This window comes from Panthera leo, chromosome B2 (assembly GCF_018350215.1).
Source record: "Panthera leo isolate Ple1 chromosome B2, P.leo_Ple1_pat1.1, whole genome shotgun sequence".
In the NCBI taxonomy this organism is placed as follows: Eukaryota; Metazoa; Chordata; class Mammalia; order Carnivora; family Felidae; genus Panthera; species Panthera leo.
This window is the reverse complement of record NC_056683.1, coordinates 17774295-17799863: the sequence shown is the minus strand read 5'-3', so window position 1 is coordinate 17799863 and position 25569 is coordinate 17774295. Positions and strand designations below refer to the sequence as shown.

General features: G+C 43.0%; 1 protein-coding gene and 1 long non-coding RNA gene across 12 annotated transcripts in view; one reads left to right on the top strand and one right to left on the bottom strand.

Annotated features, from left to right (window-relative positions):
* Positions 1–1708: 1708 nt before the first annotated feature.
* The window catches only part of MAK (male germ cell associated kinase), a 55574-nt gene continuing 31713 nt past the window's right edge, over positions 1709–25569 (bottom strand). For 6 of the 9 annotated variants that reach the window (XM_042937910.1, XM_042937913.1, XM_042937914.1 and 3 more), the window contains 7 exons: positions 23362–23667; positions 18812–18984; positions 16005–16153; positions 10800–10931; positions 8527–8601; positions 5935–6054; positions 1709–2135 (listed from right to left, as the gene is read on the bottom strand). In XM_042937910.1, the coding sequence (XP_042793844.1) occupies positions 1981–2135; positions 5935–6054; positions 8527–8601; positions 10800–10931; positions 16005–16153; positions 18812–18984; positions 23362–23667 (1110 nt within the window). In that variant the 3' untranslated portion in view covers positions 1709–1980. Of the gene's footprint in view, positions 2136–4455; positions 4617–5934; positions 6055–8526; positions 8602–10799; positions 10932–16004; positions 16154–18811; positions 18985–23361; positions 23668–25569 lie in introns of all 9 variants that reach the window. The other 3 variants (XR_006202446.1, XM_042937915.1, XM_042937916.1) reach the window with 3 other exon arrangements.
* Positions 16160–25569, top strand: part of LOC122219572 — a 32887-nt gene continuing 23477 nt past the window's right edge. The window contains exons 1-3 of one of the 3 annotated variants that reach the window (XR_006202449.1): positions 16160–16784; positions 18514–18666; positions 21851–22082. This is a non-coding gene — a long non-coding RNA (uncharacterized LOC122219572). Of the gene's footprint in view, positions 16785–17660; positions 18667–21850; positions 22083–25569 lie in introns of those variants that run through there. The other 2 variants (XR_006202448.1, XR_006202447.1) reach the window with 2 other exon arrangements.

The following is a 25569-nucleotide window of genomic DNA, read 5'->3' as shown; positions in this document are numbered from 1 at the left end:
GACATGAGATCAGGTAAGAACAGACATGGAGGAAACTTAAATTTTGAAAGAAGGCAGTCGGAAAAGGCCACATACTGTATAATCCCAACTACATGACAATTCTGGAAAAGGAGCACAGTGGAGACCATAAAAAGATTTGTGTTTGCCAGAGGTTTGGCGGGGCGAAGAGGCAGTGGAGAAGAATGACTAGGTGGAACATGGGGTTTTTTATGGCAGTGAAACTAATCTCTATGATACTGTCACGGTCGATATATGCCATTATGTATTTTGTCAAAACCCAGAGAATAGACAACACAAAGTGTGAAACCCTAGTATAAACGAAGGACTTAATGTACTCATACTGGCTCGTCAGTTACAGCAAATGTCCCCCACTAATGCAAAGTGTTAATAGGGAAAATTGGGGAGGGGCCCTTAAGGAGGGGTATATGGAAACTCTGTACTACCCAGTGAATTTTTCCATAAACCTAAAACTGCTAGAAAAACAAAAGTCTATAATTAAAAGAACAAATAGGCCTCAGAGTAGAAGTATAAAGTTTAAAAGTGTAGAGAAAACACACCAGTTAACTATATTAATTTTAATATCTATCAAGAAGTGTAAAATCTTCCAGCAACACAAAATAATCTTTTAGCTTTGAGACACTAATTAAAACTGTACAAATAGATATAGCCATTACCATCATCATAAATTACTCTTCAGATTTTAACAGTTTTCAACAAGGTGAGCTGAATCTTCTATACAAAAATACCGTATTACTATTATTTTATGATGTCTTTGGATAATGTCCACAAGATGATGCCAATTACATTAGCATTTGTTACAAAGACAAAAAACACATAAATATTACAGTTGATAACAGTATTATTCTTTAAAAAGAATATACAGTATTCATGTTGAGTCCATAAAATGGCAAATTTAAATATAGTCCCAAGTTCAAGATGTCTCTTTTAAGTACCAGTTTAGAAACAGAACTAAGAAAAAAAAAAAATTGTACTAAGTGAATCACTGCTATAGCAACTGAATTGCGTTTGCTCTTGAGAGTAAATATCAGGGTCGGAGCCAGGTCAGCGATCTGCAGCGCAGCAAGAGTTTGCTTTGGGCGAAAGCTGGCGCACCTCATCTTTGTGTGTGGTAGGAACATGGAAACAAGGTGTTTTGAAAGTGTGATGAGCAAGCGTCACAGTTTCAAGAACTCTCTTAATGATGTAAAGATGGGAACCTTGGTTGATCTGGGAGTCATTAAGCCATTGAGGTGGATAGTCTCCACGAAGTCACAGGAGTTGTGTTGGTCAAAGTCAAACAATAGACTCTTTCTCCACTAACATCGGGTGTCATAATTTTGAAATCTTTATGTTAAAGATAAATTTATTCCGAAGAAAGACGCCCTGCTCAAGAGTTACCACTGCTTCCATAATTTCAGAGTAGAAAACCAGATGATGAATCAGCATTCTCTGCCATTGCCAAACTGGTACGATAGAGCCTTAGCCAAATACGAGCTCTGATTGACAGACCACCGAGGTTGCCATTAAAAAAAAAAAAAAAACCCAAAACCAAGCAAAACAAAAACACCTCTGAGGCCAATCAAAATATTAATTAATTTAGGCAAATAACAGATGAAACCGAAAACATTCTAAACACTTACTTTCTGGAGGCTTTTTTTAAAAAGTGTCTTATACTTAGTAACTATTAATTTGTAGATCAAACACTTGATACTTTGGCAAATAGTTTATTCAATACTTTGTAAAGTCCTACCCGTACGCGTGTCAGCGCTGTGGGCAATTGATGCTAAGAAATTGGATTTCATTTCCAGGAAAGAAAGAAAATAGTAGGAGATGATTTTTGCTCTGCAGAGTACCCACTACTTCATATTGCTTCCAGAACTCAGTAGAAATAGACATCTGTACACATTTCCCAGGGTCTGGGGACTTGCGTGGGCTATGGAGTATTCTATGGAGAATGCTGTGGGGCTTTGCACCATTCTCCTACCGGTGGCCGCCATATTTGGCCACCCAGTCTGTCCTTCCGTGCACTGAGGGAACCGGCTGTACGCGGTTCACAATGTTAAGATTCTTGGCCGTAGGATTGTAAGTAGGTCCTGAAAACTGCCCCCGACCGGGTTTTGTGTTCCAGGTGTATTCTGGAAGAAATCAGAATTGGAAGTTAGAACTTTATTCATTGGATTGTCAAATTGAAAATAAGGCAGTTTAAATCTTTTCATTTCATGGGGGAGTTTTGAATTTATCTTTAAAAGATTAGTTCTGTGGTCTCTAAGGGTTTTTTTGTTTTTTTGTTTTGTTTTGTTTTGTTTTTTTAATAGTAAAACGAAAAATTCTAGTGTGGTGTGATGTTGATAGAGAATTCTCAGTAGCTCAAGGGCCAGTGTTTCTGGTTTACAGTTCTGACTACTGCTGCTGCTTTTGTGGTTTCACTCAAATGCCTATCACACTTAGGTTGGCAACATGAATTAGGATGACCAAGAAAATTCTTGGTTCAGGTTGAACAGGCAATAACCCACAGTGTTATTAGTGACTTTGTAAAATCACACAGTGGTTGCATCTGAATAATACTCGAGCGTAATACCCACTACGGAAACTTTATTTGTAATTGTGAATCCTATAAAGCTTGGGCTTCATGGAGCTCCACAGATGGGATCCCATAGTAGATTTCTTTTAACCATGAAAATGTGGTTTATAGAAGCAAGAAACTTCCTTTTTTTTAATTGGGAAAATGAAGGGCGATAGCAGAATTCCTTTAAAAGGTGAGCCAGTCCTAAGATCCCAAACCGTTCATCGTAGGGTCTGCTTTATTCATAAATTTGGCTGATTAAATATTTGTGAAATTTTGATTTGTTAAATATTTGTTATCTGAACAGTTTACAAGCTAAAATTGCTTAAACATCTCAAATGACAGAGCAGTAAATCATTTTGCAGAGAACTTTAATCTCTTCTCCAGTCCTTCCTTCGCCTGCCCTCACTTCATATTTACGGCTGAGCATCATAGATGTTCTATCTGAAGAGGGATGTTTGATCCTTCAATTTGGGATTTAAGTATCGTTTCACACTGTGTGGTGGCTGACACTCTTGGATTAAACTAAGTGTCAATTTTGAGACGAGTCTGACCATTTTGTACACTGAACACTACCCATACTGTATTCACTTGCATGGTTTCCCTGTTTTGTTTTGTTTTTGTTTTCTTAAACTTTCTCTGTAAAACTGGGAGTGGAGGGGAAATTATGGGAGCACGTGGGTCTGCCGCTGACCTCAGCTTAATGGGAGTAAAGCATTAAGTGAGGAACTGCCCTGGGGATAATCACCTGGTCCTATCATCCTGCCCTTACCAGGTTTAAAATTCTCCAGGTTCAAGCTGATAGAAAGCAACCTGACAAGGTGGGTTAATAGCCAGTTAACCCTGAACTGTGAAGGAAGAACTGGTTAAACAGTTAACCAGGTTTTCCAGGAACAGCCCTTTTGTTCTATCCCACAGGAGTGTGGACACACACCAGTCTGTTAAATTTGTGAGCCCACACGGAAGGCTGCAGACCTAATGGGCCTGTGGGTGGAGGAGAGAGCAGGTGAGAGGGAGGGAGTGGAGCGAGGAGGAGAGAGAGGCAGAGAGTCCCCTGGTGAGTGATTTCAGAGACGGGAGAGGGGACAGGAGAGGGGACGCAGTCTTCAGCTAACAGTTGGGCGAGCCTCTGGTGTTGCAACATGAGGGATTTGGGGAGCAACGGAACTTTTTTCCCAGCTCATGACCTAGCTACGTCAGGTCCTGAATGCATTTGAGGGAAACCATGTCCAGGAAAACATTTTTAAAACTGCTGAAGAGGGAATCATTTTGCCAAGATTTCCTTTCTGGGAAATAATAATTTCAGGACTCAAGCACCCTTGGTGAAGAACTCAGCAGCTGCCAGAGGAGCTGAGATCCGGGGGCAAGGCAAGAAACACTTTTGTGTCAGCCGGACCTTGCCCCGCACCTCCTTAGTGGGGCAGGCAGCCCTCTCACGCTTGCTGTGCCCTCTTTTTAAAAACAGCACGTGTCCTATCAAGGGCATTTAACTTCCTGCAGAAAATATTTGCCAAAGGAAAGATGTTTGCCTGTGATCCGTGCCCTGATTATGTAACCTTTAGCAAGAAATAAAACCCGTGTAAAATGAAGACCGTAATAATAGTACCTTCTGGAGTAGAGTTAATGAACATAGCTCACTTAGAACAGGGCCCTCCCTGCCCTTGCAAAGGGCGGCCGGCCGTGTAGGGAAGAAGTCACTCCTCAAAGTCCTTGTTACCACAAGGCAGGGAGTCGGGGAGGAGGTGTTGGGAAGTTTGGGGTGAGAGATTACATGGGGAAGCTGGAAGAAATTAATTCGATTTTTCTTCTCTAATCCTGGGGGCGAGGCTGGGGAAGAGTAGAGAGGAAGGCTATGAGAGAAGGGGAAATAGTCGAGGAAATACGGTAATGACCTGGTTTTATTCTTTTGTGGGAAACTCTCACACCAGTGGGTACTGAAAGACACATCTCTTACAGAACAGTGTTTTCCTAAGGATTGGCATTGACCACTTGAGGATGATTAATATTTACTTCTTTTTTTTACCTTTCCTCCTATCACCATCTGTAGGAACATCTGATGAGCAGAGGAAATGAAGAGATAAAAAGTTATGAGAAAGCATTTACTTAAAAAAAAAAAGAAAACAGGAACATGCATGCTAATCTGACAGAATGCTTAATATACAAAGGCCTTCAATATCTTACAAAAATCGTTTTCTAAAATGCCCACTTTCACTTTCTAAGAGCAGACACTTAGATAACAAACCAATTTGAAACATTTTGATTTTCTCCTCTTCTTCTAAAAATTGCTACTAAGCCATGGCTGCTGACTCACTGTCAGGCTGGCTTAAAATACCTGAGGCTTCAAAAAAAAAAAAAAAAAAAAATCACTTGCTGTGTATAATGTGTTTACTTACATATTTTGTTTCAGCAGAGAGATAATGAAGCGATGCTTTTCACAGATAAGGTAACTAAGTACTGTTTGAGCAGTGCTACCGTGGTCCGAAATCATAAATTACAGAAGTCCCGTGCTTCTCGCGGTTTTAGCTCCAACAGCGCGAACTTTAGAGGTTGGACTTCAGAGAACTTTAGAGTGTGAACTCTAACCAGGAGTTTGAAGTTCGGAGGGAATTTATACAACTCCCTATCTTCCCAAACTTCTGTCTGCCTTAATGTGTATTTTAAGTGCCTTCCTGAGGACTTCTATTTTAGAGTCGTTTTGAGAGCCTTCATAGTCAGACCTGGTCAAGCTCAAGTACAGAATCACCACCACGCCACCGCAGGGCACACAGCCTACTTGGTCATAACCGGAGGGCGGGGGCATAAGCCAAGCCTCCACCGTTTACTACCGGTGCAAAGCCAGAGCCAGGGTGGGAAAGTTCTGCCACGGCTCCCTTCACTCTGCACGGGAACTGCCTGTGGAGTGATACACGAACAGCATCTCCGTGTTTATGAAGCCCCCACCCTGTGCCAGGTACCGACCGGGTGGGCAGCTCTGAAAAATGCACCTTCTTTACATCCCGTTGGGTCACACAGCATGTTCTCGAATTTCACAAACCGGCTCCTCTCCCAGCTCCACCACTTAGGAGCTGGGTGACCCTCGGCCAATTACTTGATGTCACTTTCCTCCTCTGTAAAAGGTCTACCTCATCCAGTCTTGTGCAGGTTCAACAGCATAATCCGTATGCCTTGCAAGTCACCACTTTGTTAAAGGCAGCTCTTACAAGAGACTCGCAGACCGCACCTTCAGAAGAAGGGGCATTTTGCCAAAAATCATTAGAATTGTGTTAACAAGGTGAGTGAGACTAATTTAAAAGTCTCCGCTTGGGCAAAGTGTAGAAACTTAGAAAAAGCTCCTTTCTGGTCAGAAATCTTAAAAACTCTAAAGTTCTTACCTGTCGTTGTTGCACCAAGAGGTGCTAAGTGTATCCTCTGGCCAGCTGACCCCACTTCTTTTTTGAGAAAGGAAGGAATGTATCCTGACTGATTGTAAGTAGCATAACTTCCAAGACTTCCTAGTGATGTATCATAAAGTTTCATAGTCAGAAGGTGAAAATTTTAAAGCACCCGAGAGTAACTTGAATACTACACGCCTACTAATTCTAGATTCTATTTTTTGAGGACTGACTCTATTTCAAGCACTGTACTATGGCTTTAGAGATCATCCTATTCAGTCCGTATAACAACCCTTTGGGAGGTATATTTTACCCACACCTTGTGGCTCTCAGAACTTGCTTAAATTATCACGGTAAGTGACCAGGTTAGAATGTGAACCCAAGGCTGTTTGCCCTGAACACACCAGGTGGTTTTTTTTTTTTATGACTCCACTCTTACCCTGAGAGTATGTCTCCTGCCAGGAAGCCCCCATCCCTGCACTGCTTTCTGTGCTTTGTCTTCGTTCTGTAAAATCACTATCATGACCGCACCTACTCTCATAGGGTTGTTGTAGGGATTGAATGAGATGTAGGCAAAGCACTTAGCATAGAATCCGGTGTTCAATAAACGTCAGCTGTCATCATCGTCATCCTCATCGCTATTAGTGAATGATCAACCTGGGGGCAGTAGAGTGAGGGGCCGAAGGAGGGAAATGTAGAGGCAGAAGACAGGAGGTCATTGCCATAGCTGAAATGAGTAAGTATGAGGACCTGAATTCAGGGAGTCACAGAGGCAATGCAGAAGAGAACGGCGTGGGTATATGGGGTAGGAGGGGGAGGGAAAGAGGAATATAAACCCCTAAGTTTGTATCTTAGGTGACTAACAACAGCAGTACAGGAGAATCAGGTTTGTTGGAAAGACATGGTGGCCATGGGATATTTGAGTTGTAGTGTTGAGCAGGCCTGGAGATTTGGAATTATCAAGCTATGGCAATTATGGGCCATGCACTTGGAGGAGCCAGCTCAGAGGGACCGTGGATGTGCAGAGATCCAGAATGGAACCCCAGGGAGCACCAGCATTGAGGGAAAGGACAGAAAAGGACCCCGTGGAGAAGAGGGAGTAGGGAGGGTAGGTGATGGGAGGAGCAGGGTCCGAATAGCCAAGAGGATACAGTGTGCAGAGAGAGGAGGGAGGCCAGAGAGGCAGACGTCTGATGGGATTTGCACCACCCTTGGAATCTGGCCACTAGGATAACGTCAGGACCTGGCAGGAGCTGTTTCAGTGGCCTGAAGCCATCTGAGGACAAAGGACAGTGAGCTGAAGAGCAAACTGGAAATAAGGGAAGAAATGGATGTAATTTCTCCTTCGAGGGCCTAGCCGTGCAGGAGAGGAGACAGGTGTGTCAGCAAGGAGGTGAAACGGGGCTCAGATCGTGGTGGTGGTTTCAAGAACTGCTTGCTTGGCAGCTGTGACTGAAGCATTTTTCACAGTGTTACTTGTTCGCAAGTCTGGACTCTGAACTTCTCGTCCCTGAGTCTGTCACAGCGCTGTGCATAGTAGGCTCCCAGTAAGTGTCTGCTCTTGAACCAACAAACGTCAAACAGCAGCGTCGTCGCAGAAATGGGATTTTACACAGTGAGCACGTTACCAGCTTATACAGTTTTAACGCTACTGAATATAAGCATGATCGCCTCCCTCGAGTGCCCATTCAGAATCAGCAGTCAGCCCTCTACTTTGAAAGATTTCTGAAAGAAAGTTCAAGGCAGTGATCACGTTCAGCAGCAGCTTCAGAACATTGCTCTTGGTCTCATCCTTCTCACCAGAGCAGACACTTACTAAATGCTTACTGTGACAAAAATCCCAGGTATGGTTATATAATAATACATTGGTAAATATTATTTCCTCCATTTTGTAGGTGGGGAAACCGACGTAGGGAGCCTAAGGAACTTGTCCACAGTCACAAGGCCTACTGAGTGATAGTATGGGGATATGCCAGATTCTAAAAGTTGTGTGCCGAATAGTTAATAGGCTGCATCTTACTATTACAAGAAGAAGTTGCTACGGAAAAATGCACAGAAAAGGAAATTTTCTTAAATTACTTTGGCTACGGAGTTTTGAAGTGCCTTGTGAGCTGCAAATCTTTAGGCTGGAGTCCATAGCACTGTTTATACCAGCGACCTTGAACCCCTAGGAAATCTACCATTTCCATTAACCTGGTTAGTTTTTAATTTTAAATGATTGTTAACGCTTCAAAAATGAGTTTCAGAACTTAAAAAAAAAAGTTTTGCAGGAATACTGATTACGAAATAAGGAAATCTTTTAATTCTTTTCAGTAGATCTGCTTCACTTATATAAATTGTCATCATTAATTTAAGATGAGCATAGAACTTCCTGAGAGCATGTTAGTCTTAGAATTCCAACTACTGAAGAATGGTGTTTCTGATGATGTGGAATGCTTCTCTTTCTCCTAGTCCTCGTCTGACTTCTAAAAGAAGGTGACCTTGGCCTTCATAGTGGCCTTGTATGACAGGATTCAGAGCAAATGTGGAAAAGAAAAGTGGACAAGGTATTCAAAGAACAAGTTGTACTCATCTAGAATGCCCAGAATTTACCTTGTGGATCCTCTAATTTTTCAGGAAAACTTTCATTACATGATAGTTTTTCAATTGGTTTAATTATGCTTTCCTCTGAAGAGAAGGCAGGTAGAAAGAAAGAATGAATAATAAGAATGTTTTAGGAAAAGCAGAGAACAAAAATGGATTGATTAGATGATTAATGAAAAGATCAGGAAGAACCCTTAACATGAGAAAGCATTCTCATGTGCGGTCACAGCTTTCATCTGATGCCAGCCAAGTATAGATTCCCCCGAGACTCAAAGTTGTATTTAACCATAACTCATTTGTATTGGTTCGGTGGATATTATTTTAAAATACTGGCAAAAAAAAGTGAATTACAGTGCTGCAGTGTTTGACACTTAAAATGTCCACAGTGTTAAGATTAACGTCACATCAGAATATCCCAGTAGATGGGGCGCCTGGGTGGCTCAGTCGGCTGAGCGTCCGACTTCAGCTCAGGCCGTAATCTCACGGTCCGTGAGTTCGAGCCCCGCGTCGGACTCTGTGCCGACAGCTCAGAGCCTGGCGCCTGCTTCGGATTCTGTGTCTCCCTCTCTCTCTGCTCCTAACCCACTCACATTGTGTCTCTGTCTCTCTCAAAAATAAATAAACATCAAAAAAAGTAATAAGAAATAAGACCACTTAAAAAAAATTAAAAAAAAAAAAAAAAAGAATATCCCAGTAGATTACCATAGTGATCCTCAGGTGGTTTTTGGGTCCAATACCAGAAAACTATCTATTTTTTAAAAAGAATGCTTTACTTCTTTACACATTTTCAAATGATATGTAAGATCCTTCAGCATAAGTTTTATAGTTCCAAAAGTTGTCCTTTGTGGCATATTATAATTATAGACATTTAAAAATAAAACTATTCCATCTCTCCTTTAACCATAACCAATGGAATCTAAGTACCATGGTGATTTAAGGACATTTTTTTTTAATGTTTGTTTATTTTTGAGAGAGAGAGAGCATGTGCAAGTGGGGAGGGGCAGAGAGAGAGGAAGACACAGAATCTGAAGCAGGCTCCCGGCTCTGAGCTGTCAGCATGGAGCCCAGTGTAGGGCTTCAACTCACGAATGGTGAGATCAGGACCTGAGCCCAAGTCAGATGCTTAACCAGCTGAACCTCCCAGGTGCCCCAATACCGTGGTGATTTTATGCCCACCAATACTGACTTACAAAATACATGAACATATTCCTTTTTAACAGCTGGAAATTTCACATTAATCTCATTTCTCTCTAAAATTTTATTTTCATTCATGTCAAAGCCCAGATTTTATCCAAATATAATTTTAGGTTAAGAAAAACAAATATAAGTTCAGGCTTAAAAGTCTTTAAATTGACCACTCAAAAGTATGTATAAATTGAAACCTTTAAAATTTTTTTTATAACCCTAAGTATGTTAAAATACTTTTTTCCTGGATTAGGTTAGTTATAATTATGACAATTCATTGTATGTAGTTAACCAAAAAAGCTGAATAGTATAAATTTTGATTACTAGACATTAAAAGGCATTATTTTGGGGGGAAATTCATCTCACTGAGAAAGACGGCAGCTTATTCAAGCTGTCCGCGTGTCCACAAATGAATGTTGCTTATTGCTAAAATCAGGTTTCAGGACCAATTCCGTCCCTTTTTTCTTGTTCCTTTTTGGAAATGGAAGCACTGAGAAACCTTGTTTAACATAAACAGATAGTTGGGAATGAAAGCTGTTTTATTACAGCTTTGTCACCACATTCTGTGAATTCAGAGTTCTAGACCAAAACTCATACAGTGATTTTAAAAATGAGTTTTGACTATCTGTCGGCTAATAATTCAATTAGGCTCTTCAATTTTGTGAAGGTTAAGAACTGGAAACCACTTGACTTCAACAGGACTTGTTCCCCAGTTATCACAATTACTCGCTCTCTCAACATTGTTCCCAACTTATGAAACTGTCTCTTGGATTGGCACCCCAGGTATAGGTGATATTTCTAGACTTTGGGGAAAAAGGAAACAACCATAGTAAACAGGCAATTTGTCTTTTGTTTTGTAAAATAGGAGAATAGAGACACAGCTCAGGGAGATCCATTTTAGGAAAGAATCCACATGGGAGTTGAGATCTGGCACATGACTGCCTTAAAACCACCTGTGCTCAAGTACCAGTTTGAAAACTTGGTGTTCCCCCCAAGGTTATCTCAGTTGGAAGAAGGCAGCTGCAATACAGTTAGAAGTCAGAATCTGCAGAAGGAAAGCAATGTAAATTTATACTTTAAGTGTGTTTTTACTTTACCTGCGTTACTCCTTTTGAAAGCAAGTTCTGCCCCCATGGGTCCCAATGACTTAGGAAATAACTGATTACTCCAAGTATGTGGGTTTATATCCTTTCCACTGGCTACCAAGGACACATTCTTGGGATTTACACCTTAGAAGAACAAAATCAAAGTAGTCATTTGAAAAGTTAGGGTGTGATCATTAACTTGACAGATAAATACATAATACATTCAGATGAAGACTGGAAATAAGTTGGAGGCGAATGGAAATAAATTGATGTTACAATGTAGCAGTTCCTTCAATAATGTGGAATCCTCACGGTGCGTTTTGCAAACACAAGGTATTTTCTATAATACAAGTAATAATCATTGAACATTGGACATCTCTGGCTCAACGTCTTATAAAAATTGAGGTGGTACAAAAATTTTCTTCAAATTGACTTGTTTTAAGTACGTACTTAAAAATACATGGATATGCGCCAGACCCTTGAGGAACACTCAGTGTAGCCAGGAGAATTGAGAGCTTGCATGTGGTGTGTAAAGATCTCCGAAACTTATTGCATATTAGACAATAATAAAATCTAAACTCTTTATGATTTTCTGAAATCTGTGAAATGTGGAGGCAACTTTAGACTTCGGTACTAATGGTCAAAGGGTGGTGTTTTAACTTATTCTTAAGAGATTTGAAAACTTCCTGAACGTGACTTCTTTTCACTGATAATAAATTGGATGCAACTTACGAGAAGGTAAAGACATCACACAGTCTACGTCTCTGGGTCGTACATGTGTTTTCTTTAGCAAATACAAGAAAAAGCCTCACCAAGGACTACCATTAACGTAGGAAGTTAGCACCTCTTTCCGGACAGGATGAGCTCTGGCTCTTCAGAGAGTGAACTCCTCAGCAAGGTTTCACATTTATGAGACATAGAATAATATCCCTTGTTTGGAAGCCATAAAAAGGCCAGGCTATTCTGTACTGAGCCTCAAAGTTACCAGTCATCAGTACTCTAATGAAACACTCCTCCATGTAAATAATTTGCCTTTCTTATCGCATAGAGCTCCTTATGGATTTCGGATTCTGATAAAAGACCTACCAATAGAACTATATATCATAGGCACTTGCCTGACAGTAAAGAAGATGCACTTACTAAAAAGGTAGCAATAACTCATACGAAAAAGTCAATACAAAAAAATCCTTTACCCCCAAAGACAAGGCAAGGTAGGGGGGAAAAACTAATCTCCTTAAATGAACAGTTTTCATAAATGTAGTTCAACAAAGAATGGGCCCTGAGCAGTTAAATTATTTTGTTAATCCAGTTAGCCTTCGGATATCCCTAGTTTTTTGTTTTTTTTTTTTTTTTTTTAAATATATCCATTAGCAAAGACAATTGCTTCAATTTTGTCTTTTTGAACATTCCAGATTTCTTGGAAATTGACACAATCTAGAATGTGAAGTCATTTACATATTAGTTTACAAGCTTTTACTGGGCACCTTCTATATACCAAACACTGACAGACAGAGGTAGAAATGAATATACCATCATCCCTTGCCTCAGAGGAAAGTAAATCAGTGAACACATATTTACTGAGCACCTATCACATGCCAGGCATTGTGTATGGCATTGGACAAAAAGTGGTGAGCAAAATAGTGTCTACCCTTTTGGGTCTTAACAACCTAAGGGAAGGGAAACATTAACAGTTACAAACAGGTAATTAATGGTATATAAATTGTTTAAAGGAATCTGGTGCTGAGAGGACAGGCAAATAACAGAAGAAACTTTCTTTAAAAGTCCCACTAGTCTTTCTTTAAAAAAAGTAATTTTAAGCTGAAATGTGAATCTGATTAGGACTCGGGAGGGGGTGGGAGCTGTGCTCCTGGGAGAGGCCACAGTGTAGGCTGGGGACCCAAGATGGGAAGGAACCCCGAGACATTCCATGGATGGAGAAAGAAGTGGGACTGGCACAAAATAAAGATGGAGAAGGGGGCAGGGGTCAAATCAAGTAGGGATTTGTGTGCCAGGTTAAGAAATTTAAAATGCAGTGGGAAAGGCAAGTGTAGAAATAACACAGCACGTTGAATACACAGGGTGGAAGGAAGGACAGAGGCGATAAACAGACTTGAGAAGGAGCAGGGTTTCAAAAGTGCTGTGGAAGGAGTGGCCCTCCCCGCCTGCGTGGTGGCATCGGTTTGTGCCAGAGAGCCCAGTTCTGGGAGCAGGGAGTGAGACCAGAGGGCACCCCCAGAGATGGTTTTCACTTCCATTGCACACTCTGCGGCTCCCTTATGCGATAATTAAGTACCTAAGGCTTACAGGGTGAGCGGAGAGGTGAGTGCAGTCCCACTGTAAGTAACAGAAAACAGTCTCAAAGTCTTGCTCCAGTAAACAGCCGGTCAGTAGCAGGTCAATAACTAGGACTCTTGCGTCCCTCTCCCTGCAGGCCAATGTCACAGATCTGCCAAGTCTTGTAGAATAATGCCATGCTGCCCTGAAAGTATATGGTACATTTCTAGAGCTCCCATGATCCTAAAGATTGACGCTTAAGAATCAATTGATGCTTTTATGCTTGGCTTTATGGTTAAAAAAAAAAAAAAAAAAAAAAGCCCCCAAACATATTCTTTTTTTTTTTTAATTCCTAAAGATACTTAATTATAAAAATAACTATGGATTGTAAATGTCAAGCGTCATTTCTTATTTCGGTTTCTATCCTCTGCAGTCATCGCTGGCTCATGACAGGTGCTCAGTAAATGTTTGTCTAAGTGACTGAACTGAGCTCAATTCTAGTTTCAAATCTCATCCAGCTCTAGAGGGGCATCTTCAAGGCAAAAAAATGCCAACAGGGAAACAGAAAGACTCAAGTTTAGATTTCAAGCAGCTCTAGTTTCAAGTCTATTTATGGTCTCAATTATAGCCATGCTTCTGACCCACAGTAATTTGCAGGATCGGATAGATCTTTCTAGTTAAAAAGGAAATGACCAGACCAGTTTCAGGTATCCTGAAATATGTCCCAGAAAACCACATTAGGGAGCAGAACTATGAAAACAGAGTGCTTTGGATCTATTTATCCTGATAAAAATTTACAGTTGCCTTTCCCACCGCCAGAGGGCTCCCTTGTACAGATAAGAAAATATCGATTTGCTATAGGATTGATTTATGTTTAAACAGGGGAAAATATCCCCCATGAATCTGTGTTCTGGGAATTTTGTTACATCCCTGCTTTTGCAGCAGGATCGGAACTCCTCATGGTATCAACACCAAAATGTCACAGCGAAGCATCTCCAGAGTTGTCTACCTGTTCAGTCACTAACTTCTCACCTCTCATCACTTTGCAGCCCACTCCAGCCTCGTTCTCCCTCACCATTCCAGACTGAAACTGCTCGCCAAGTTTCAGGTCCTTCAGGGACCTCCCCACTGTTCAGTTTAATCAGGCATTTCTGTCCCTTCTCATAACCACTAAGCAGCAAACTCTTTCAGGGAAATGGTTCCTTCTCAGCTTCTGCAAACCCCCTGTTCATGGTTTTTCCCCCTCAGCTGCCTGGCTCCTTCCTTTCCTCTCTCTCGAGTTGTCCTCCTCCTCCTCCTCTACCGCTACCATCGTTCCCACTCACAGTCTCTCTGTAGGTGATCCTGTTCAATGCATGGACTTAAATACTGTCTGGGTGTCGCCGTTCTCTGTAGCCCAGGTCCCTCCTCAGTGTTCCTGGCTCTTCCCTCCCACCTCCTGCATGGCCTCGCCACACTGGAATGTTTCACAAGCATCTCGACTCTAACCGCCCGCATGCAAGCCTGACCACCTCTTTCCTGCCCAATCCTGTTCCCCGTCGGTCTTCCCCATCTCAGAGCATAGCACCACCATCCACCTAGGATTCAAGCCCACAAACTGCCTTTTGTCTTTTTCTTTTCTACAACATCCATCAGCAAGACCATTTCCAAAATCTATCAGGAGCCCTGCTCCCTCTCAGTCATCATCCTCGTTTCCCTGGGGGACCACAGTGGCTTCCAGCTGGCCTCCCTGCTTCTGGTCTTGCCCTGTGCGATCCACCCTTTACACAGTCTTTTTAACACGTATGTCACATGTCACCACTCACCTCCCAAGGTTCCCCCCAAAGGCCTCTTTCGGAGCTGGAATAAACCCAGAATTCCTTCCCCTGCCCTCATGGTGCTGTCTTACCGGAATACTGCTGGCTCTCCCCACCTCACCCCTCCTCACTCTCTCCTAAGCTCTTGTAAAATCTAAATGTGCGGCCTGTTGTTCTATTCAGAGAAGCCAGGGTCTTTCCCTCCACCTAAAACTTCTTTTCTCAGCTCTTCATCTTTCCCTCTTTTTGGACTAAAGATAAATCTGTATAGATATATGGTCACTTAAAAATTGATTCCCTTTTAGGCTAGGTTGAATTTAAACTTTTCTTTTTAAAGTGGACTTTGAGGAGAAAATGCTACCTGCAGGCGTGACATAAACTACCCACCATCTGTCTAGATCTTTCTCCTAAGCTCTGGATTCATATATTGAGTCGTCTCCTAGATAGATCAACTCAGATGCTCACTAGACATCCCGACCCCAACTCCCGAGATTCCCTAGTTACGCACATCCGTCCCCTCCTGATCTCCCCCTTTCTCGGGTAAAGTCACCACCCCCCCCCCCCCCAGGGGACAACACTGATTCTTCCGTTCTTTACCACCACCCGTGCCCATCTGTCAGCAAGTCCTGTCTTTCCACTTCTCAAATACATGGAGATTTTACCCATTTCTGTGCCCACGTTCACCACTCTGGAACAAGCCATCACCCTCTCGTTCCAGACACGTGCAGTGGCCTCTTGAGCCCCTAATATGCTCTACCCACAATGATCTTTCAAAAACACAATCCCGATCATTTAGGAAACAGTGTAAAATGCTACATTTTATAAAATGGTGTCGCGGGGGTGCAGAATTGTTTTAATAAAACTTAGCGCTTGCTAAAGGCAGAGCTTTGGGGGGAGAGGGAGGTATTTTTTTTTTGTTTTGTTTTGTTTTGTTTTTTGAAGCCTATGCTCATCTTTTTGGTTGCCAGGCATTTCTTGAGCAGACTTCCCCGAGGCAGGGGACCCAGAAAGTACTTGGGAACAATTACTGACCAGGCTGAGCCGGCAGAGAGCGCTGTTTCAGTGGTGCCCTTTCTGCCGATATTCCAGGACGCTTAAGCCTGACCCCTCCCCTAGTTAGCATCAACGTTGTATGTTCTCTGCTCACCTGGAAGGTATCTGGATTGCTTCAGGTAGTACTGCTTAGCGGTGGAAGCAGTTGACAGTTCAGAATCCGATTTCTGGGAAACGGCAGCGGGTAAGCTCTTGTTTTCCCCTGCTGAGTGGCGGGAGGCTGAGGGCACCGACTCTGGAAGCCTTGAAAGTCCACACAAGGTAGTGTCACTACTTGAAAAATGAGACGATGGCAGCTACTGCGTCCCCCACCCGCCCCCTGCGCGTCTGCGGGAGGACCGTCGCGGCCACCGTCACTGCCTACTCACGCAACGTCTGATCGGTAAGGCCGTCTGGGTCCCCCTCGGAGGCTGACACTGGCCTGGCTGGCCCTCAGCTGCTGGCTGCCCCCACCCGCTCAGGGGTAGTTCTAGACACAGGCAGGTGGACCCTTTCATGAGAAACGGCCCCACCCGTTCCTGCCTTCTTTCCCTTTGGCTCAGCCCATTGTAGTCATGCCAGCTGCTGAGATTCGCCCCACTTTCAAGACCGCTCATTCCAGAAAGCCTCCTCTCCTCCAAGTGCTCTGCTGCCCGTAAACAGGACTTTTGAGCTCTTTGCAGCTCCTTCGTTAGCAGCACTCAGTGCACGCTCTGCTCTGGTGTCATGCTGACTCGAAGGTCTTATTTCTGCCGCTATACGTTTGATGGGCTGCAGACAGACCACATCCTGTTCCTGCCGTGGCTTAATACATCTCTGTATTTAGTAAACGTCTACCGAGCGTGCGCGCAAGTATAAACATCTTGCTTTTGTTGACTCTAAAAGAGACAACCTCGTAAGTAAAAGTTTCACTCTTTAGCATTGGGTCTTTTGTATTCTTTATGAGGAAGCCCAGGCCGCCAGAGGAACTGAGCGGACAATAGCAGGGTCCATTCAGTGCGCCAAGTGTTTGAGCTCTTATTGCTTAAGAAACAGTGCGGTGCAAAAAAAGAGACAGAGGTCTAGTTTGGGATTAGGCCTCGTCTGACTTTAGGCAACCTGTTCCTTCAACCTATCTGACTCTCAGTAGTCTACTCTGCAGATAGTTGTACTGGAGTATGAAGATTACAAATTAAAATTTAGGTAGGCGCTTAATAAGTGGAAGTATCTTAATCATTATTGTTATTATGTCTAAATCGTATAAAGCCATTCGAAGATACCAAAAAATAAAAAAATGGAAGAAATACATTAAAAATTGATTGTCATACAGTTTTTCGAACGAATTTCAAGAGAAAAGGAATAATTGATACTGAAATTTATCAATCATTTCCTTGCCAGAATTAAGTATGTGGACTACAAACTCGATCTATAGGTTTGGATTCAAATCTCTTCTACCCCTAAAAGTACGTGATAAAATTCTGCTGGAATTAGAACGTCATGGGTTAAAAAAAAAAAGTTTTCAAGTCATGTACAGAGTAGGCCAACGCAGACGCGAAGAATTATTTTTAAAAAAAGGAATTATACAGCTCTCTACACGTCTTTAAGATGTTGACATCTTCAAGCTGACATCTATAATTTCCCATCATAAATTAAATCATTTTATTTCTTGTTTCTTGTTAACAATAGGTGGAAAACAGTAAATAATTTATAAAGTGAAATATTATGAGGATTGACTGTAATTGGAGTATTTCATGGTACGATTTGATAAAATAAGTCTTAACTTATTCCCTTATTCCATAAACACTCTGAATCTTCAACAAATTATGTGCAATGTATACCTGTAGGTTTTGAAAAATCAGACAGTTTCACAGAACATTCTGGTACACTTAAAAGAATAAGCATCACTGGGTCCTGGTGCTTTAGTGGTTCTGAATCTCCGTGCTTTCCAACACGTGCTTTCCAAATAGGCTAAAATTCCCTATTTCTAATGTGGGCTTTTCCCTTGAAGAGAAATACTATAGGACAACAAAGCCTTCCAAGTGGAAGGTGTTGGTCGTCTGACTTCTCCTTTTGCTTAGCATCTCAAAAGTTGTTTGGCCTTCCTGCCACTCACATATGAAAATGCTAAGAGGTGTGACTTTCCACAGGGGGATTAAGCAGGTTTATCCTCAAGTTCATGTATTTTAGGGAAGGGTCCCTATGGAATTTGAGAAACTAGAAACTTATTGACTGAGAATTATCCAAGCACAGGTCCCCCTCACAGAATCTCCATGTACCTTCAGAGATATGTGGACCCCAAGGGAATGCCAGATAGCTATTAGATAAAATTCCCTGCCTCCTGCCAATATGTTTTTCTCCCTATTCTTTTATTCCAGAGAGAGAGAGAAAGAGGGAGAGAGAAAGACAGTATTTCCCCACACATTGGTTCACAACGTTTAACCCACCCTCACCTCAAAGGTGAATAGTGCACTCATGAATACTTGGCTTAGAGAAAGACAGGGGGCTGCTGGAGACGTTCAACTCCCAGGAAAAGTTTAGGAAGTGATCCCAAAGGTTTAGAATAGCAAACAAACAAATAAGGGAACCTGAACGCCATCGGAAGAAATCATTGCCTCTGTAGGTTGTGCTTTGCTTTCTTCAAATAGGCATGCGGATTTCAGATGGGAATCGTGGGATCGTATTTCATCAGGGTACGCTCAAAACTTAACAAGAGCCCTTCCCTCCACGCGCCTGCAGCACTCAGCCATTAATACTGAGAATCTTTACCGTGAGAAGCCAAGATTCTTACCTTCCCGGAGGTACGTGTGCAGATTTGGGGTTTATGGAAGAGAACAATATTAAGCTACTTATTGCCTTTAATGTCTCCCTGCATTTGTATGTCCCGAGTGACATAAAGTTGATACGTGATAAAAATAGATTTTCCTGAGGGATGTGAAATCTTACCGGAATGGGGTATCTTTTTTCCTCTTTTCTTTGAATACACCCATGCTCGGCCGCTTGGAATAGGAGGCTCCAAGATCGTAATCCTCATACTCTTCCCAGCTGTCTCCAGACTTGAACACCGTCTGACCCCAGCGCCTCCTAGCACTTTTGTGCCCCAGGGTACCATTTGGCTTCTGTGGTGGAAAATCAGTCATCATCATCTCTAATCATTTGCTGAATGCCTTTTATGCACAAGCTACTCTACCTTATACTAAGAGTACCTGACCTCGAGGGGCCTTCCGTACCGTTAAGATAACACGTACACACGTTGAAAAGTGTTAACAAAAATAGGTAGCACGTGCTAAAAACAGGATAGGGGTTCCGAGGAAGGAGAGATCTCTGACATTGGGTTGGGGGAGGACTCGAACACTTAAGGATCGGAACTGCTCACCGCCGTATAATTTGGAAAACTGCCATGTGTGTGACTGTCTCTCTGGGCAAGTGACTGAACATTTCAAAGGCTCGGTTTCCTCCTCCTTAAATGGTGATATCCAATGTTCATCTAATTAGTGTTTCTGAATTTAATAGTAAAATACATCGGAAGTCCTTCGGTTAGGGCCTAACACGTGACGAGAGTCACTGAGTTAGGTGGTACGATTATTACTACTGTTGTTGTTCCAGAGTTTGGAAGAGGGAAAGAGGGTGACTTTCTGATAGAAAAGTGCCAGAGTGTGTTCTGGGAAGGAAGGGTGGTTGGTGCTTATCAAGGCAGATAGTTGGTGCTAGAAGTAGTGAAAGACAGGGTTGCAAGGACAGACTGATGCCGGAGTCTGAAGGCCTTCCAGCGTCTGCCTAACGAGCTGCAGCTCTCCTGTGAGCAGTGGAAAACACTGGATGTTTTTTGAGCTAAAAAGTGAGGAGATACAGGCGGCATTCCCGAAGGCCAGACTCTTCAGATGGGAGGCCTTTGCAGTTATACTGGCATGCAGTGGCAAGGGCAACAGATTCCTAGTCGTTGGAATGCTCGGGAAAGAACACGTGTGCTCTTAACAAGGAATTAAAGGCCTGGACTTTGCATCTATGTGAACAGATGTGAGAGAAGAGTGTGGCAGCACTCGTTGCAGCGGTATGCTTAAATACCTGAAGTCCCAGCTGCCTTTGCAGCTGTTTGTAGCCATGTGACACAATCTAGCCAATGAGTTGTCAGTGGAAGTCTACTAGAGGGATTTCTGGGACAGCTAGCATGACATGCCAGTGTTGTTGTTGTTTTTTTTAATGTTTATTTTTGAGAGAGAGAGAGAGAGAGAGAGAGAGAGAGAGAGAGAGAGCTCAAGCAGGGAAGGGACAGAGGGAGAGAGAGAGGGAGACACAGAATCCGAAGCAGGCCCCAGGCTCTGAGCTGTCAGCACAGAGCCCGATGCGGGGCTCAAACTCACAAACTGTGAGATCATGACCCGAGCTGAAGTTGGACGCTTAACGGCCTGAGCCACCCAGGGGCCCCATCACTCTTCCCTCTTCTAGAATACAGATGCCGTCCCAAAGGGACAGCAGCCATGTTGTGGCCATAGGAAGGAAAGTCGCTTGCTAACCATGGTAGAACAGGAAGGCAGAAGTGGTCTGGTTCCTTCTACAAGCTGCCGCAGCCCTGGTTTGGCCCACCACTGACTTCTTGTCATGTGGGAAAACAACCCATTACTGTTGGGGCCTCAGGGGTCAGGTTTCCATCGTAAGTCACTGAGTGTAATCCTAATAGATGCAGAGAAGGAAAGGCAGCAATCACTTCAGGATGGGGGCCCTGTCAACAGAAATAAGGAACGAGGAAGAAGACTTGGCTTGGATCAGAGAGTGGTTTTATTCAAATTTATTTGGGGTGTTTTTGGGGTTTGTAAACCGAGGAGTCCAAAAGGCAATTGAAAATTAGGGAATTTGGAAGCAAGGTCAGCAAATACAGTTATCTCTGGAGCACGATGTTGAAAGAATGGATATACTATTGCTTGGAGCCCGTGGTGTCACAGTGATGGCCCATGACGAAAATGGTATTTGCCAACTTCTGTTATTGTTTTCTTTGCCAGGGAGAATGAGCTCTAGACTAAGGAGAATAAAAAGCTATCAGGTCCCAGATAAGAAGAGCTGATCAAAGGTTACACTTAGCTGAGTTTGAGGCTCTGGTTTTGGTGGGATGGTTTTTTAGGGTGCTGAGTCTGTGTGCTTCTGAACAGTGTCAGTAACATCAAGTCGTATGCCTGAGAAGACTGGAAAGGGGCAAATGTACGTAATTTTTGTAACGTAGAAGGTGGAGTTGTGCCAACTCCACTTTAATACGTTTGGTATAGGATGAGGACAAAGATTCGAAAATCAGTTACTAAAGGGAAAGTTTTTGAGCATCAAGGGAAAGGAGTGGCAGACCACCTAGGCAACCATTTTTTGTAAGAAGCACACAATGTATGTAGTCTGTGTGGCCTTCGACAAAATGGGTGACAGGGTCTTTGAGGCTATCAGTGAAGCGACAAAAGGACAACAAGGCAGGGTCAGTACTGCTGACCACCCCCCCCCCCCCAATTTATAACCCACGTCTAATGTGATGGTATTTGGACAAGTGGCCTTTGGAAGGTAACTGGGGATTAGTGCCCTTATGAAAGAGACTCCAGAGAGCCTGCTTTCTCTCTCTGCCATATGAGGACAAAGCAAGAAGGTGACATCCACAAACCAGGAAGAAGGCCCTCCCTAGGAATCAAATTGGCTAACGCTCTGATCTTGGACTTCCCAGCATCTAGAACTGTGATAAAATAAATTTCTGGCTTAAAGCCACCCAGTCTATGGCATTTTGTTATAGCAGACTAAGTACGTAGTTTGGTACTCTGACCAAGAGTGCTGCCAGTGGATCAATGTCCATCTAGAAGAAAGTTCTAGTGGCCTGCCCAAGGGCTCCCTGCCATTCTGTTCATCATGAAGGTATAGGGCTAGGGTATTGGGTACTTTGACTTAGTGCATACCAGGGCTGGGCATAGTACACGGCACTTAGTAGCTACTCAGTAAATATTCCTTTTCTTTTCCTCTCAGTATGAGTCAACATTTGATGTGCCTTCCAAGAAAAAGACAAAAGTGTAATCTTTGGCGGCACGAGTGGATGGACCTCTGGTTCTGGGATGTTGGAGGTGATTCACCATGCTTTATACTCCCTGCCTGCTGTTCACCTCTGGTTCTGGCAGCCTCATTCTAACGGGGAAGCAGGATGGTAAGGGGGACTCAACAGCTCCTTCCTACCCAGGAACCAAGGATTACTCAGTCATTGGTGAGTGATGCCATGTGCGGAGCACATGGGGGAACCGGGGATGTTTCTCCTAGAGAAAAGGGCAGGCAGTATAAGGGCTAGTTTCAAATATCTGAATGGCTGCCTTTCTCGAAGAGTGATGAACTTTTATTAAAAGCTAAAGAAGACCAGAGTTTAGCTCAGTATAAGGAAGAACTTTCTAATAGTCAGAAATGCCCCAAAGGTGATGTGGGTTCGTCAGGACCCTGGGGGTGCTGAACAGAAATAATGTGGACAATTATTCACTCATTTGTTCAACAGATATTTGAGAATTTACCGTGTGCCAGGCACCATTCTGGGTTTGGGCCTGTACTGATAAACAAAACAGACAACATCCCTGACCTCATGAAACTTACATTCCAGTAGGAAGAGCCAGATAATAAACAATACACATAAGATACACATAATTAGTTGTATGTTAGAATACGTCAGGGCTTTGCGAGCAGGGCTTGCTTCTATAGGGGTGGCAGGAATGGATAAGGAACTAGGCAGTTTTCTTTGAGATCTCTCAGTCCTAAAATGCCCATAACGCAGTGCATTTGGGAGTATACATCTTGAGGAGCCAGTAATATGGCACATGACGAGCTCCCTGAACCGACCAAACAACCAAAGTCGGAAGAGGAAGTTTTTATACTATGCCTGACACTTAAAAAAAAAAAAAAATCTGTTCATGTTCAGTAGTATTTAAAACCAGTATAAAATTACTGTTAAAATCCTTAAGATTTTAGGGTCAGCTCTCTTGAGTCCCATATTCTATTAAATGCTTTCAGTTCTTCTGTATCTAAGTAACTGTTAAAGTCTGTTAACATCAAAACTTTATTACATTAGTTTTGGTAGTTTTTCTTTTCATAAACCATATTAGAATTTTAAGTTATCTCATGCTAAGCCCCGGCCAGAGGAAGCAAGGACTTAAACATAGAATCATATTTTACATCTTAAAAAAAAATTTTTTTAGGGGGCGCCCGGGTGGCTCAGTCAGGTAAGCGTCCAACTTCAGCTCAGGTCATGATCTCATTGTTCCTGAGTTTGAACCCCGCATCAGGCTCTGTGCTGACAGCTCAGAGCCTGGAGCCTGCTTCGGACTCTGTGTCTCCCTCTCTCTCTCTCTCTCTCTCTCTCTGCCTTCCCCACTTGTGTGCGCACGCTCTCTCTCTCTCTCAAAAATAAACAAACATTTCTAGGCATTTTTAGGAATGCCTAGAAAACAAAAGCCTAACTGAACCAAACTACTGCATATAAAGGATCCTCACGGGCTACTTACGGCCGGCATGTTTTTGACGATGCTCGGAAATAGCGTCTGTGGCTGTTTCTGCTGCTTTGGCGCTTGCAGGACACTCGTGTTCTGTGGCGGCTGGATGGACCGCAGTGGCTGGTGGCTGTTTTTCGGCTGCGGCTGTCTGACAGTCTGCTCGTTGATGTCCGGCAGAGGCTCAGGTTCTAGATCAACTGAAGATGGCTTCGGCTCTGGTGGTTGCACCTGCTTACTATGTAAAGATTGTTTTGATTCCAGATGATGTGAGGAAGGGCCTAATACTTGACCAACTTGAAAATATGGGTGTTTCAGTGCCTACAAAAAGCAGGGAAATAAGAAATGGAAAACGGTCTCACCTACATGTATTGCACATGAACTACCGACCGGCGGCGAGCTCAGCATATAGAACTAGACTAGATAAGCTTCAAAGACTCAGAAAGCATCCAGTTTTCCCTTATGTGGTACCTTCAAAAAGAGGACTGGGAAGTAATGATTTAGGAAAGAAATTTCTTTTAAAAAGCAAAGTACAACATAGTAGGAAGAATGTCAAACTCACATGTAATTTTAACATCCAGGCAACACAACCGTTGTATTTAAAGATTCTGTATGAAAAAAAAAAATCTAGCTTATAAACACTGGCCAAATTTGTTGCGATTCATTCAAACTAAAATGCTAGATACTGATCATGGTCCAAAGGCATTAGAAAATGAGTTAAAAAAACCTATGTAGTTCATTTTCAACGGTTAACTATCACATTATATAAAATTCAGGCCTACACTTAGCCTAAGGATAACTACATACCTACTAGCAATAAAAAAATTCTAAGAAAGGAGATGACAAGTGACTATGTTTTAGAGTGTATTATAGCACTATACCAGATATTTATGGAAAGAAAATATAAATAATAATAAAAAATGATCACTGAGGGTTTTTTTTTAATTTTTAAAAATGTTTTTATTTATTTCTGAGACAGAGAGAGACAGAGCGTGAGCAGGGGAGGGTCAGAGAGAGAGAGAGGGAGACACAGAATCTGAAGCAGGCACCAGGCTCTGAGCTGTCGGCACAGAGCCCGACGCGACACTCGAACCCACGGACTGTGAGATCGTGACCTGAGCCGAAGTCGGACGCCCAACCGACTGAGCCACCCAGGTGCCCCTGATCACTGAGTTTCAACTAGTTCAGTCAGCCACTCGCTGCTGCTGCATGGAGGTGGCAGGTGGAGTGGAGGACCCCTCACGACTGTCTGGGGACATGAGCTACAGTAGAGGTTCTCAACTTGGGGCGATTTGTCCCCTCTGGAGACATTTATTTATTGTCACAATTTGGGGGTGGGAGGCGCTCCTGGCATCGAGTATAATAACAGGACAGCCCTACAACAGAGGTGATCTGATCCAAATGTCGGGAGCACCAAGGTGGATGAAAATTGACCTAGAGAACGTCCGAAGTCTTCTGTGCAGCTCAGCTGTGGAGGCTGAGCCCCTTACCAGTAAGCCTGTGCCTGGATTAAGGAGGAAGGCTCCCAGTTCCGCTGTTTGTGTCTGGGGGGGGGGGGGAGGGGGGAGGGGAGGGAAGGTGGGAGGGGGTCCTTGAGGTCGCCCAGCCCTATTACCCTGCACATCCTGCCCTAAGCCAGTCCCCACCTGTGTGTGAGCACAGCCCTAACCCACAGTTGGCTGCTTCTCAGGCCTGCAAGGGCAGTTTCTGGGGGGACAGCATGGCCCCTGTATCCTATAACTTCCATCTCTCCCTAACTAGGCCTCCCTGCTTCTACTAAAAAGCAAGGCTATGACATAGTGGAAAAGAAAGAGGTTAAGGGCAGGGAGGTGGATTTTGGCGGAGGCAGAAGAGTTTTTAATTCTGCGATGTCCCCTACCACAGCTGGTGTCCGTGTTAATTACACTGACATTGCTAAGTGGAGCTCTACAAACACAGGCAATTTAAATACAGCATTGCGTGACACACAGAAGGCACTCAAATTCTGCATTAAGTCATATGAATTAGTGTGTCAATACTCCTGAATTTGAAATGGGCTATATTTTGGAACCGGAACCTTTATAAATGCGTTTTGTAATTTCACGGCTTCGTCTGTAACAATCTTTCCTCTTTAATATCAGCTACCGTCCTTCCAGAGGAGGAGAGTCTTAGAAATAATTTATTTTTTACTGCTCATGCAGAGAATATTTGATCATTGCATACAATAAGGATGCATAGAGGGGT